The sequence below is a fragment of the Neoarius graeffei genome, chromosome 4 (assembly GCF_027579695.1).
Source record: "Neoarius graeffei isolate fNeoGra1 chromosome 4, fNeoGra1.pri, whole genome shotgun sequence".
Classification (NCBI taxonomy): Eukaryota; Metazoa; Chordata; class Actinopteri; order Siluriformes; family Ariidae; genus Neoarius; species Neoarius graeffei.
In genome coordinates this window covers 10,511,393-10,527,353 of record NC_083572.1, presented here as the reverse complement: position 1 = coordinate 10,527,353, position 15,961 = coordinate 10,511,393, and the positions used below count along the sequence as shown (strand labels likewise).

General features: G+C 42.0%; 2 protein-coding genes across 4 annotated transcripts in view; both read left to right on the top strand.

Annotated features, from left to right (window-relative positions):
* The window catches only part of kynu (kynureninase), an 81,542-nt gene extending 71,861 nt beyond the window's left edge, over window positions 1-9,681 (top strand). For all 3 annotated transcript variants that reach the window (XM_060918812.1, XM_060918810.1, XM_060918809.1), the window contains 3 exons: window positions 1,221-1,306; window positions 6,058-6,288; window positions 9,308-9,681. In XM_060918812.1, coding sequence (XP_060774795.1) covers window positions 1,221-1,306; window positions 6,058-6,288; window positions 9,308-9,433 — 443 coding nt within the window. In that variant the 3' untranslated portion in view covers window positions 9,434-9,681. The remainder of the gene's footprint in view (window positions 1-1,220; window positions 1,307-6,057; window positions 6,289-9,307) is intronic.
* Window positions 9,682-9,773: 92 nt separating this feature from the next.
* Window positions 9,774-14,923, top strand: LOC132884829 (uncharacterized). Its single transcript, XM_060918813.1, has 2 exons — window positions 9,774-12,351; window positions 13,508-14,923. Exons 1-2 carry the CDS (start codon window positions 11,683-11,685, stop codon window positions 14,051-14,053), a joined length of 1,215 nt encoding a protein of 404 aa, XP_060774796.1. The 5' UTR covers window positions 9,774-11,682; the 3' UTR covers window positions 14,054-14,923.
* Window positions 14,924-15,961: the final 1,038 nt, after the last annotated feature.

Genomic DNA, 15,961 nt, shown 5'->3' with positions numbered 1-15,961 from the left:
CACCATAAAATCCATTATAGCAAAATGGAAAGAATATGGCGCCACTACAAACCTGACAAGAGAAGGCCCCGCCCACCAAAACTCACAGACTGGGCAAGGAGGGCATTAATCAGAGATGCAACAAAGACACCAAAGATAACACTGAAGGAGCTGCAAAGATCCACAGCGGAGATGGGAGTATCTGTCCATAGGACCTCTTAAAGCCGTACACTCCACAGAGCGGGGCTTTATGGAAGAGTGGCCAGAAAAAAAAGTAGCTGCTTCAGAAAACACGTTTGGAGTTTGCCCAACAGCATGTGGCAGATTCCCCAAACACTTAGAAGATGATTTTCTGGTCAGATGAGATGAAAATGGAACTTTTTGGCCATCATGGGAAACGCCATGTGTGGTGCAAACCCAACACCCTGAGAACACCATTCCTACAGTGAAGCATGGTGGTGGCAGCATCATGCTGTGGGGATGTTTTTCATCTGCAGGGACAGGAAAGCTGGTCAGGACTCAGGGAAAGATGGATGGCACGAAATGCAGGGCAATTCTGGAGGAAAACCTGTTTGAGTCGGCCAGAGGTTTGAGACTGGGACAAAGGTTCACATTCCAGCAGGACAATGACCCAAAACATACTGCTAAAGCTACACTGGAGTGGTTTAAAGGGAAACATTTAAACATCTTGGAATGGCCAAATCCAAGTTCAGACCTCAATCCAATTGAGAATCTGTGGCATAACTTGAAGATTGCTGTACACCAATGCAACCCATCTAACATGAAGGAGTTGGAGCAGTTTTGTCTTGAGGAATGGGCAAAAATTCCAGTGGCTAGATGTGCTAAGCTAATATAGACACAACCCAAGAGACTTGCAGCTGTAATTGCAGTAAAAGGTGGCTCTACAAAGTATTGACTTTGGAGGGGTGAATACATATGCACACTCCAGATTTCTGTTTTTTGTTATCTGAATTATTATTTGTGTCACAATAAAACAACAATTTTCACCTTTAAAGTGGTAGGCATGTTGTGTAAATCAAATGGTGCTAACCCTTAAAAAATCCATTTTAATTATTCCAGCTTGTAATGCGACAAAACAGGACAAACACCAAGGGGGATGAAGACTTTTGCAAAACACTGTATAATTAACACATTGCTTCCTCCCAGTGGTTCAAAAATGTTACTGCAATGTAAAATTATTGAATGTGGCTCTCATGTCATGTCATGTCATGTTTGTGCAGTGATGAGCCTGCAGCCTGGAATTAGTGGATTCAGACTTTCAAATCAACCCATTTTACTGGTGTGTCCCCTACAGGCCAGTCTAGAGGTTCGGGAATACACATTTAATACACATTTACCACTTATTCCATATCACATGCAGTCACCCTTAGTACAAAATGAAGATTAAAGATAGACTGCCTTTCAGATTTTTCAAGTGTAGGTCATAAAAAGAATTTTCCCCGACACCTGATTATTTTTGTTTAGTGTACCGAAAGCTACTGAATTCGAATCACAGACTTCCATTTTTATTCGATTTTTTTTAATGGAACAATTAATGAATTTAAGGCCACGTGGCCCTAAATTCCCTGCTATTTTTTCCTCCTTCACCATGACCCGATTCAAGATACTACATCATGCATCACGTGGTGGGCTTTCCCCGTTCACGCAAGGCATTGTGGAACACAAATTTGAAACAGGAGAGAAAAACGGAGGATGTGAGTGTGCAAATGAAACGTGAAAGACCGACTACAGTAACGGAAAGTGAGAAGAAAAGACGTTATGTTATATACGAAGGAAAGGAAATGCAGGACCAAACTAATAAATATCGGCGCTCAGCGAGCACCTTGGTGTGATCAGCTGTTCGTTTAGTGACAGAATGATGGAACCGTCAGTGCACGGTCAAAGGTAAACCTGCGCATGTGCACGCACACGGGCTTCGTCTGTCTGCTTAACGATTTCATGCACATTATTTGCTCGGGAATCCGCTCAAATAAAATAACTTCCCAGCCACAGAACAGAATGTCCTGATATTTTGTGAGATATTACAGAAATAAACATATATTATATCACAATGACAATTTCAGACGGAACCAAGTTTCACTGATTTTATGAAATCGAAAGGCCAGCTCGCTTTAAAAAGAAAAAAGTTTAATTTATACCCAGACATATCATGCATTAGATTTCACAACAATTTCTTTATTATTACAAAATGATCAAATAGTATGCAGTGGTGCTTGAAAGTTTGTGAACCTTTTAGAATTTTCTATATTTCTGCATAAATATGACTTAAAACATCATCAGATTTTCACACAAGTCCTAAAAGTAGATAAACAGAACCCAGTTAAACAAATGAGACAAAAATATTGTACTTGGTCATTTATTTATTGAGGAAAATGATCCAATATTACATATCTGTGAGTGGCAAAAGTATGTGAACCTTTGCTTTCAGTATCTGGTGTGACCCCCTTGTGCAGCAATAACTGCAACTACACGTTTCCGGTAACTGTTGATCAGTCCTGCACTCCAGCTTGGAGAAATTTTAGCCCATTCCTCCGTACAGAACAGCTTCAACTCTGGGATGTTGGTGGGTTTCCTCACATGAACTGCTCGCTTCAGGTCCTTCCACAACATTTCCATTGGATTAAGGTCAGGACTTTGACTTGGCCATTCCAAAACATTAACTTTATTCTTCTTTAATCATTCTTTGGTAGAATGACTTGTGTGCTTAGGGTCGTTGTCTTGCTGCATGACCCACCTTCTCTTGAGATTTAGTTCATGGACAGATGTCCTGACATTTTCCTTTAGAATTCGCTGGTATAATTCAGAATTCATTGTTCCATTAACGGTGGCAAGCCGTCCTGGCCCAGATGCAGCAAAACAGGCCCAAACCATGATACTACCACCACCATGTTTCACAGATGGGATAAGGTTCTTATGCTGGAATGCAGTGTTTCCTTTCTCCAAACATCGCACCTCTCATTTAAACCAAAAGTTCTATTTTGGTTTCATCTGTCCACAAGACATTAGCCTTCTGGCTTGTCCACATGATCTTTAGGAAACTGCAGACAAGCAGCAATGTTCTTTTTGGAGAGCAGTGGCTTTCTCCTTGCAACTCTGTCATGCACACCACTGTTGTTCAGTGTTCTCCTGATGGTGGACTCATGAACATGAACATTAGCCAATGTGAGAGAGGCCTTCAGTTGCTTAGAAGTTACCCTGGGGTCCTTTGTGACCTTGCCGACTATTACACGCCTTGCTCTTGGAGTGATCTTTGTCGGTCGACCACTCCTGGGGAGGGTAACAATGGTCTTGAATTTCCTCCATTTGTACACAATCTGTCTGACTGTGGATTGGTGGAGTCCAAACTCTTTAGACATGATTTTGTAACCTTTTCCAGCCTGATGAGCATCAACAACACTTTTTCTGAGGTCTTCAGAAATCTCCTTTGCTCGTGCCATGATACACTTCCACAAACATGTGTTGTGAAGATCAGACTTTGATAGATCCCTGTTCTTTAAATAAAACAGGGTGCCCACTCACACCTGATTGTCATCCCATTGATTGAAAACACCTGACTCTAATTTCGCCTTCAAATTAACTGCTAATCCTAGAGGTTCACATACTTTTGCCACTCACAGATATGTAATACTGGATCATTTTCCTCAATAAATAAATAATCAAGTATAATATTTTTGTCTCATTTGTTTAACTGGGTTCTCTTTATCTACTTTTAGGACTTGTGTGAAAATCTGATGATGTTTTAGGTCATATTTATGGAGAAATGTAGAAAATTCTAAAGGGTTCACAAACTTTCAAGCACCACTGTATGATGCAATATCAATAGTGAAAGGAACAACATAATACCAGTTCAAAACAGCTTTTAGTTACTGGATTGTTTTCTTGTTGCATTTCATTATTAGCATCCTGTACCTTTCTTGATATGATCAGAAGATGTGGATTCTATTTTTAATCGCAGGTCTGTGGTGCGTTTCTCAAAAGCCTCTTAAAGGCCATAGGCAACGGTGGGAGGTGAAACATAGAATATTAACTTTATTGTCTAGAAGAACGACCCAAAAAGCGAATTCAATCTTCTTAGTGTCTAATTTGCACCCTACAATTGAATAAAAAGGTTAAAATATACTGTTTTGCCCAATTTCCGAAGGTTTGTTTACATTTCACTTATGCGCACTTTCACCGCCAGGGGACCGTCGTCGTGACGTCATTCAAGGCAAACAGACCGGGAGCAGCTCTGTGTTTTACCTGCGAACTGAGCACACGTGTACGGACTTTGGTCATGAGAGGTTGTGTAAAATGTCTGATAGCGATTTTGAAATAGGAACTCTCCAAATTGAATATCAAGAGGTGAAACCATATATGTATGAACCTATGGCCGTTGTGAAGCAATCGGTGAACGTGGCTCACTGGTTTGACCGTGCGGCCTCAGAATCGGACAGCGACTCGGCCGACTCTGATCGCGGTGACCCCGGACCTCAACAAGACTCACGCCCAAACGATTTATCCTGGTAGTTATGATAAATTCTTACTGTACTTTCGTCGTAATACTAAATAAGAGCCCTTTTGAAGAATAATTAAACCACCCTCCGAACAGTATTTTCCTTTCTCCAAACATAACGCTGCTCATTTAAACCAAAAAGTTCTAGTTTGGTCTCACCCATCCACAAAACATTTTTCCAATAGCCTTCTGGCTTGTCCACATAATCTTTAGCAAACTGCAGATGAGCAGCAATGTTCTTTTTGGAGACCAGTGGCTTTCTCCTTGTAAACCTGCCATGCACACCATTGTTGTTCAGTGTTCTCCTGATGGTGGACTCATGAACATTAACATTAGCCAGTGTGAGAGAGGCCTTCAGTTGCTTAGAAGTTACCCTGGGATCCTTTGTGACCTCGCTGACTATTACACGCCTTGCTCTTGGAGTGATCTTTGTTAGTCGACCACTCCTGGGGAGGGTAACAATGGTCTTAAATTTCTTCCATTTGTACACAATCTGTCTGACTGTGGATTGGTGGAGTCCAAACTCTTTAGAGATGGTTAAAGTTTCAAATGTGCATAAAATTAAAACCGCTGCCTGTGACCTTTCATGCTAAGAGCATCTTAACTTGGAGAGAGAGCATTCATTGGGCTGCTCGCTCTACCATTTAATGATGATCTTTGTGCTGCAATGCTTTTGGGAAACTTGGCACTGATCGTTTTAGTGGTTGGTTGATTTTTTTTTTCATTTTGGTCGGGCTCCACCCAAACTGATGATCACATCGTCAGCTTTTCTTTGGCTAATCAGACACAAGGTATGCCACCACTCTTGCTAGAGCATTTGGGGGTTAGGTGCCTTGGTCAAGGGCAAGGGCACTTCAGCCAGTCCTGCTGGTCCAGGAAATCAAACCAGCGACCTTTTGGTCCCAAAGCTGCTTCTCTAACCATTAGGCCATGGCTTACCCATGTTTTAGTGTACAATCTTTCTTATAATATCTTCCACAGTTTAGATTTCTGTCAGACGTCAAGAATTCTGGAATATTTTTTACGACTGTTTATAGGTCCTCTAACAAGTGATAACAGGAACTTGTTTTGCAGCGGTTACTCAACATTAAATGCAACTTTAAAGCGGCTAAAAGTACCGTAACTTAAAAAAATAGTGTTGGGAAGTTACTGTGGTATAAGAGGAATAGAAAATATCAGCTTCTAGGAGGTAACAGTAACTCCATAACTCTGCTTTCTGTCAGGCAAACACATCACCTCATTGATTATTTTTTACCAGAAGCCATGGAGGGTGCAAAGTTTTGCACTGAGCTGAAAATCAATCAATCAACATCAAATTAACATGGAGCAAAGTTTGACCATGACACATTATAGGGTTCTTGGAATTTCAATTTGTAGCAAATCATCGTGTTTTTTTTTTTTGGCCATTTCAGGCAGTCCTACTGCTCTTCCTTCATCTATCCTTCTTTCCTTATCATTCCCCAATCTACGACACAATTTAGACTGGCAAAGTTTCAACATTTTTAAAGTCAGAATACTGAAAGCATACTTTTGTCATTTAAAATGTCAATGCATTTCTGAATCAGATCTTTAACAAAACCACCATGGCGGATCTGAGGAAGAAGTCCATCTTGTTGACTGGTTATCTGGAACACCTTCTGAAGCATCACTACAGCAAGGAGAAGTCGGAGCCAGGGAAACCTCACGTCTGCATCATTACACCCAGTAACCCGGCGGAGAGAGGCTGCCAGCTTTCACTCTCCTTCTCAGGTCCCATCAGAGCCATCTTTCAAGAGCTTGAGAAGAGAGGAGTTGCAGTGAGTGGTGTTTAAATGAAAATTTGGGGTTTTAGTTGTTGACATGTACAATGCCATTGTAACCCTTGAGCTAAACATAGAAGGGGCTGAGGATATATCTTCAGCTGGATTGTTCTGAACTAAGTAAATAAAATGCTCAGACTTGGGGCTGATTTCTTTCTAGCCCAAACTGTAAAGCCAAACTTCTCCCATCCACCAGACATTAAAGATTTGGAGGAATTTTCCAGTTCCTACTCGCAGCAAAGCCATTGTTGTTTTTCTTCAGCTAATACACAGTATAACCAAAGGTTTGTGGACACCTGACCATAACACCCATACGTGCTTATTGAAAATACCATTCCAGGTTTAGTCCCTTCTTTGCTGTTATAATAACCTCCCATCTTCTGGGAAGGCTTTCCACTAGATTTTGGACCATGACTACAGGGATATATGTAGTCAGCAATCCAGTTCATCACAAAAGTGTTCAATGAAGTTGAGTTCCTCCACTCCAACCTTGGCAAACCATGTCTTCATGGAGCTTATGCACTTTGTGCACAGGGGCATTGTTGTGCTCAAACAGGTTTGGCTCCCTTGAAGGGAAATTGTCATTTATGTCATGCTACAGCACAGAAAACCATCCTATACAAATATTTGCTTCCAACTTTGTGAAAATATTTTGGGGAAGGACCATAAATGGGTGTGATTGTCAGGTGTTGTCCATCCATCCATCTGTTCATTATCCGTAACTGCTTATCCTGTGCAGGGTCGCAGGCAAGCTGGAGCCTATCCCAGCTGACTATGGGCGAGAGGTGGGGTACACCCTGGACAAGTTGCCAGATTATCACAGCGCTGACACATAGAGACAAACAACCACTCACACTCACATTCACACCTATGGTCAATTTAGAGTCACCAGTTAACCTAACCTGCATGTCTTTGGACTGTGGGGGAAACCGGAGCACCCGGAGGAAACCCATGCAGACATGGGGAGAACATGCAAACTCCACACAGAAAGGCCCTTGTCAGCCACTGGGCTTGAACCCAGAACCTTCTTGCTGTGAGACAACAGTGCTAACCACTACACCACCGTGCTGCCCATTGTCAGGTGTTGTGTATACTATTATGGTAGCATAGTGGCTTGAATTTAAAAAAAAAAAAAGTGCACTTCGGAGAATCATGATATATGAAACCCTCTCCTGATTCCAGATAATATGGAAACTACCTTTTCAGAAGAGGGAAAGTGGGCTTGATTAAGTTGAAAGTTTTGTTTAAGTTTAATGGATTATATTATGTTGTTTGAGACATCTTCAGTATGTCTGCATATATTTAACAGTTATTCCACGAAATCAAGTTGTACATGAGCTGATCGCCAATGAGGCACGTAGCACCAAGTTGGCTATTGCTGGGTTTCACGTGACGTCACATCCGCCTCATTAGTTATTCAAAACTTTAGCTGGTCTACCAAAGCTCAGTTGACAAAGCATTTGTACAGAGAAGGTGCATTGCTTGCATGAAAAATGCCTTATGCTTGGGTTGATTTAGGTTGTTCGAATCGATCAAACCATGAAACATAAAAGTTCCTTTAGGGTTCCCCGTGAACTAATAAAAAAGAGTGAACAAACACAGGATTTCACAAAAAGATGTTGAGAAAGGTGGCTTTTGAACCTCTCACTGAAATCGAAGGGAGCGGAGTCGAAGCACGCTCGAGTTTGCAGTGATCACTTGGTGAAAGGTTTGTATCTCCCTCTCAGCTCTGTCCTTAGTGTTTTCCAAGTACTTTTCTTGCTACGTGTCGTTATTTTACGGTACTTTTTTTCGTCACGAAGCGCTAAAGTCCCCAGCTGTTTCTTTGTTTACTCCTCACAAAGTCCATATGCATGAAGGTCATGACAAAATTCTTCCCTAGCCGTACAGTTACAATGCGCCGTGATCACTTCTCCGTCTTGTTTAACTAAGATCCAGGTCTTTAAAGGGGTTTCTGATGATCTTTGGGAATGATTTGCCTGAGAGAAAAGAGCCAACACAAATGAGAATCAAGCAAACTGATGTTTGTTTACACTTCAACTTGCAGCACTTCGTTGTAAAGACGTGAACGAAACGCTTAAAAAACATACTTACACGGGCAAAACCAATACAGGATTCATTCTGCAGAGACTTGATACCGAGGTCCTTTACCCAGACACATACAAAAAAGTTGTAAGCCTCCATACTCTTCCACGCTTTCATCTGTTTTGCGGTGTAGAAGGACGTCTGCAACACCAGATAGTTTGAGATGTCGGGGAACTCGACTGAAGGGTAGTTTTCGAGATCGTATGACAAATCCTTCTTTCCCAGACTGTACGGGTCGATTCCATTTCACATAGCGATCTTCTGAATATATCTAAAGCCAGCAGTGGCTTCTAGATTACGAGTGTACTCTGATAAGTTATCGCTAGTTGTTTGCACTATGACAGCTGTTTAGACCACCAGCTATTTCACTTCCGGTAAAACCGCTAAGAAAATGTCATGTGACTGAAATCCAGCTATAAGCCATGTATGACTAGATTGAGTGGAATAACTGTTTTATTATACCCACATTCACTGGATTTTGAGAAACGGAGCATTTTTATTTTTTGCAAATTCGGTAAATAAAAACTTTATACGAAACATCCGGCGAAATGACAGGAGCAATTTATGAAAAATGCGATAATTATTCTTGAAAAATAAAAAAAAAGATATGGTCTTACCATCAAATACTTTTATTCCATATTTTGTTGCTTTTTTTTGAGGGGGAGGTCTTCTTCTTCTTCTTCTTCTTCTTTAGGGTTTTTTGGCAGTTGGCAAACCCATTTAAAGGTGCATTACTGCCACCAATTGGGCTGGATTGTGGAACAGGAGATATTTTGTTTTTCTCTACTCATGGTATATGAGCTGATAGCCTAGTAGTCGAGTCACCAATCAGAGCACATGATTGCTCATATCCAGTGAATGTGGATAGAATAAACAGTGAATATACAATATGAGAAAATGTTGATTTAATGCTCTTACACCTGTCCTGCAGTGTGACATGAGGGAACCGAATGTACTGCGTATAGCTCCTGTTCCTCTCTACAACTCCTTCACTGATGTACACCGCTTCATCACGGTGCTTGGAGAAGCTCTGGAAACCAGCAAACAACATGATTGATGTCTGACTCTGATACCATCATCATTTAATGATGCGTTCAAGGGATATTTCTGAAACTGAAAATAACTGAAAGCAAGTTCGAGGCCATTTTAAGAAAAATCTTTACCACTAGTTAGTTCAGACCTAAAAACCTTACCGATGATTTCCTGTATGCTCATTTTACCTTCATGGAATGATTATAAAATATGTTCATATTATCCAGAATGTAAGCAATACAATAAAATCCTAAAAGTTATTCACTCCACAAAGTGAACATCTCATTTTGTCAAATTCTCGCATAGTCAGACTCAAGCTATATGTATATTCACCTTTTATCATTTCCATTATCATTATAAAAACAGACTTTCATGTTCATAAATTTCTTAAAAAATAGATTTTTAATGATACAGCTAAAACTATTTTTTCCCTGTGCAATATCAATGGATAGTTATCAGGCTTATTTCTTCATTCCAGGTTTCTATTTAGATTTTTCCTGGTCTGAAAATTAACTCGATGGGTGTGGGGTGTGTTTAGGGACGGAAAGCTTCGGTATTTTATTTTATTTTTTTTTATGAGAATTTCAATGAGCCTCACAGGCAGCAGAATGCTCTAAATATTATAAATAGCTCCTTAAAACAAAATACTGCCAGGTTTTCTTCAACGAGAAATAAAACATGCTGAAATAAAACATTTTACACTTTTGCAAAAAAAAAAGAAGAAAAAATAAGTAATTATAATAAGTTATGTTTATATAGTGCCTTTTTCAAACTCAAGGTCACTTTAGATCGGTCAAGAAAGCAAAACAAAGAAAAGAGAACACATTAAAAAAAGTTGGTAAAGCATGGTAAGGTTATGCAGTGGTGGAAGAGGAAAAGTGTTCATGAAACAGAAAGGTTTTGAGATGTAATTTGAAGAAAGGAAGGGAAGAGCAATCATGGAGGGGTTGAGGGAGGGAATTCCAGAGCTTGGGGGCCATGGCGCTGAAGGACCTGCCACCTTGGGTAGAGAGTCTGGTGCCGGGGGCAGCGAGGAAATTATAGCAAGAGGATCTGAGCAGTGTTGTAGTCGAGTCACTAAACCTTGAGTCCGAGTCCAGTCTCGAGTCCCCAGTGTTCAAGTCCAAGTCATTAAAGAAAATTTCAAGTCGAGTCCGAGTCAAGTCTGAGAACAAGACTCCACCCACACTATTTGACGGTGTCTGTTGCTGCCTTTATGTGAAAGCCGTTGGACTAACGTTCCTGCTCGACTGCTCCATTGTAGTTAATAGGCTACAGATAAAAAGCTTGTTCATTGCTCAGCAAGCCGCGCCCACTATCAACAGGGCAAATAACATGAGAGAAGGTTAACACTAGCTAGTTCATCGGTCAGCGAGCCCCACCCACTATCAACAGAGCAATGAACATAGCGTGTTACGTTCTTCTCTGGGTGTGGTCTTGCCAAATGACGATTGAAGTTCGAGGTTGTCCCCGTCGTCTCCTCGATAGTTCTTCTACACATGGAACACATAGCAGTGCATTTTTTCCCACTGCACGAGAAGTCTGTATAAACAAAGTGGACAATCCTTGGGACTTCTCTCCAGGCATTTTAACGCCATTAACGTTAGTTTGTTCCTGAACATGACGTATGAACAGGTGAATGTGCATGCTCTTGCACAACATTTAGTATAAAAAGTAATGTAGATAATGCAGTTAGTGCACAAGTCCAAGTCTGAGTCATCAGTGCTCAAGTCAAGCCAAGACTTGTAGTCAAGTACTACAAGCCTGGATCTGAGGGAGCGGAATGAAGTGTAAGGGGTCAGAAGGTCATGGATGTTGGGAGGAGCAAGGTTATGGAGAGCTTTGAAGGTGAGTAGTAAGATTGTATATTTAATTCTGGACAGAAAAGGTAGCCAGTAAACCTGAGAAAGAATGGGGTGACATGAGCAGATCGTTACATGAGCAGATCACTTGGTATGGGTGATGAGTCTTGCTGCAGAGTTCTGAACGCATTGTGGTCTTGGAAGGGATTTAGTAGAGAGGCCAATGAGAAGGGAATTGCAATAATCTTGGCAGGACATAATGAAGGAGTGAACCAAAGATCGAGCATCACGAATGGAAAGGAAGGGACAAAGGCAGGCAATGTTCTGGAGGTGGAAGAAAGCAGTCTTGAGCCCGCTTTACACGGGGACGGTCTGAAACAAAAACGCAAAAGTCCGTTTTCGTTCTCACTTTTTTCCGCGTCTACACGACCGTTTTCAAGGAGGAAATCTGCGTCTATACGGTGACGCATAAATGTGTGGAATTCAATTGGATGTGCATGCCAGGCGGCTAGGTGGTGCTGTGAAAGACCTCTGCTATGTCTGCACGCATGCGCAACGTCTTCCGTCTTGTCTGATCTGCACCGCGAAAACTTTGACTACTCTGGCTATGGCTACTCGTGAGGTGAAGAAAAACTTCGTCTGGACAGACGAGGAGGTGGAACTCCTACTTCAAGCCACGTTGGACTACAAAACAGCAAAAACACTAAACGGAATTGACTGGGAATCCTGTCAAACCAAATATGCAGATATATGGAACTCATTCATTGAACAGTACCCGGCTCCCAAAGACGGTGAGACGAGAGGTGATTACCCTCATACACCTACCGACATCACTAAACCCCAAATTGCTGCAAAGCTGAAATCAATACGGAGTAAATACAGGGATGCAGTCGATACACAACGACGGAGTGGCCATGGTCGGGTTATATATCTATTTTTTGACTTGTGTAACAACATATGGGGTGGTTCGCCATCCATCTCATCTCTAGAATTCGGATTGGAGACAGCTGAGATCAACGACGATACCTTGAATGACTCTAGTGAGTCAAGCAAGAGTCAAGCGTGTGTTACAGAAGAAAGTGACAGCCAACAGGCCCAGAGTGTCGAAACCCCCCTCCAAAGACGAAGAGGTCTACTGCAGGTATGTTTTGTTTATTTTGTTCGAAATTAGATCTGTGGAGTATGCTTAATTACTGTAATCAAGGTGTGCTGTCTTCCCGTTTCATTTCAAAAGCCAAAAAAGTCGACATTAACATTACAATAACTACTTTTCATCCAAGGCCGGATTAACTATATGGGCCTGCGGCACAGTGCCCAGGGGCACCAACCACTCACAGCCAGTGGGGGGGCACCACATGACAGAAACTTTAAAAATATTTTTCGCAAATGTTTGTACACTTAAAATGGTTATACACTTGACATTGTTAAATAGTCATATATAATTAATTATGAACACTTTCATAAGAACAACAACAATAATCATAATTCTGAGCAAGAGTGGCCTATGTGACCATTAACCCCCCTTTCCTCAACCTGTCAGTTGAGCCAGTCCACCTACGGTGAAATGTATCAATTTTTTTAAAACCGCGGTAGAAATGAAAAATGGACAGACATCAATTGAGTGGTTGTGCGAAGAGAAAATTTAAAAAAGAGAGACTCCAGGTGTGTAGCTGCAATTAAAAATGTTCCAGTGTTAGATCGTTTTTTTTTATAAAAGCATCGACAACTGCTGTCACTACCAGCGCTGAAGCCGAAGCTAGTGAAATCAGCGATGCTAGTGAGGGAGATGGCCCTGCTAGCACTAGCCGGGGAGATGCTACAACCACAGCCAGTGTTAGCCGAGGGGTCGGCGACGACGAGGATCCCCTTGAGACGTACAAATATATGCTGCTCATTTTTGAATAAGACATTTCAATATACCTACGAGACTGATGTAGCCTACTTAATAAATTTTCAATGAGGAAGAATGACCTTGTTTATGTGTACTATTGTTTATGTATATGCTACTATTTTTGACAGCAAAAGGCAAGGTTTGTGAGTGTGTGCAGGAGGTTACTGAACGTGTGCGCGCAGGGTGTGCGTGTGGGGGGGCACTTGAGGTATAGTGCCCAGGGGCACCACATTGGCTTAATACGGCACTGCTTTCATCTGAAGGCAATTGGGCCTGCTTTTGTACTTCCATAAGTGGATATGACTTATTTTAATTTTAACTGAATATTCAACCATGTATTTCTACTTTCACTGTCAATACCAAACATTTCGGCTGCTAATGATTTTTCTCCCTGCTCTTCTTGAAGGCTAAGTTAAATAGCTACAGAAGTGAAAGGCTCCAGAAAAAAGTTCGTGTGGATCCAGTCCAGACTGACCTCGACATAAAGAGGAAGATTGTAGATATTATGGAGAAGGCTGAGAGAAGCAACAGTGAGAGGCTGGACACAATTGCAGAGGCTCATGTCAGATTGAACAACAGTTTTGATGTTCTTGTGAGACACTTGTGTCAACCTCGTGCAAACTGTGCCGCCCCTTTCCAGTACAACACAGCGCCAGAACATTCACACACAACCCCATCCACAGCCCCAGCAAATTCATACCCAGCACCACCATCCATGGCCACAGCACATTCATACACAGCACCACCATCCATTGCCACAGTACATTCATACACAGCACCACCATCCACAGCCCCAGCAAATTCATACACAGCACCACCATCCATCGCCACAGCACATTCATACACAGCACCACCATCCATGGCCACAGCACATTCATACACAGCACCACCATCCATCGCCACAGCACATTCATACACAGCACCACCATCCACAGCCCCAGCAAATTCATAGACAGCACCACCATCCACAGCCCCAGCAAATTCATACACAGCACCACCATCCATGGCCACAGCACATTCATACCCAGCACCACCATCCATGGCCACAGCACATTCATACACAGCACCACCATCCATCGCCACAGCACATTCATACACAGCACCACCATCCACAGCCCCAGCAAATTCATACACAGCACCACCATCCATGGCCACAGCACATTCATACACAGCACCACCATCCATGGCCCCAGCAAATTCATACCCAGCACCACCATCCATGGCCACAGCACATTCATATACAGCACCACCATCCATCGCCACAGCACATTCATACACAGCACCACCATCCACAGCCCCAACAAATTCATACACAGCACCACCATCCATCGCCATGGCACATTCATACACAGCACCACCACCCATGGCCACAGCACATTCATACACAGCACCAACCATGGCCACAGCACATTCATACACACCACATTTGCACACAGTTAAGCAGATGGGCCCTGCACCTCAGTCCTACAGACGATTACTGGAGTGACACTCAGATGAGGAAGACGTTGATCTGGTGTCATAAACAATTTTTTTTGCACTATTTTTGTTTAGTACCTGCGTAGTACTTAAGTAAGCACTTTAAGGCTTTTTTTTTCTTAAACAGCAGCCAGAGCCTGACTAGTGGACAGCTGAGTGATGTGTGCCACTCAGTACGATAAAAAAGATCTTGTTTACATTTTATTACACTTGTTCCATACCTGCCTAGTGCTACTGTTTAAGCATATAGGCAACTTATTATGATAAATCTGATAATAAACCCAAAAGCATTTCATTTTTATTGTATTGTTCACACGTGTAGTTTCTGTTCTATTTACCAGGGTATATTCTGTGAAAAACACTTCTGTAAGTGTGTCCTGGAATAAAAAACAAAGAATTTACAGTCTATGCTTTGGTTAATATGGCACTTTAATATACATACAGTATTGAAACACACCTGAGCTTAAACGGTCAATGTGAGGATGAATGTAGTAAGTAACAAGGAGCTGTAAAGAACGTACAGCCAAAAGGCAGCCATCTTGATCACAGTCCACCTGTGGAGTCTAATACAAAGGCCATTAGGGGTCAAGGTATTTAGTGAGAATTCTTCTTACTCTCTTCCCACTTCCCTCATTGCTGTCTGTCAGGTAGTTATTTGTTTGTGTAGGAGGTTGCAGATCCCTATCGGATTGTATGGCCTCCTGTTCAACACAGGGATCCACAGGGGTGCCCCAGGCCTCACAGTAATTGTGTAATACAAAGCAAGCGTAAATGACATTTGGCAGATCGGTGAGATTTATGTCCATGGGCCGTCTGAGAGCTGAAAACCTGCCCTTGAGTCGACCAAATGCACATTCAATTACCATACGGGCCCTGCACAGACAAAGTCCAAAGTATTGCTCTGATGGGTTAGAGCCTCCACCTGAGTATTCCTTCATAAGGTAAGGGAGAAGGGGGTAGGCAGGGTCTCCTAACAGAAAGACAGGTATGGGATCCTCTTCATCCACTATTCGCTTTTCCAACGAAGGTATCTTTCCTGTCTTCAAGTAGGTGTTCACTTTTGAATTGGCAAAGATGCGCGCGTCGTGCACACTTCCAGGCCATTTTATGACCACGTCCATGAATCTGTAAGTCAATAGCATTTAATTGTAATTTCCAATAAATGAAGCCCCCCCATGCCCCCCAAAACACACACACCACCCCGATCAACAGTGCCTCCTCCCTCCTGCCCAGCTAACACTCTGACCCTGGCCCTGTCATTCACAACCACACTTGTATTTTCCTACACAATATAGTGAAATGATATCAATATATATTTCTACCATAATAATAATAATATATAGCATACTATAATAGCAATTTAGTGAACCCTACATGGGCTACA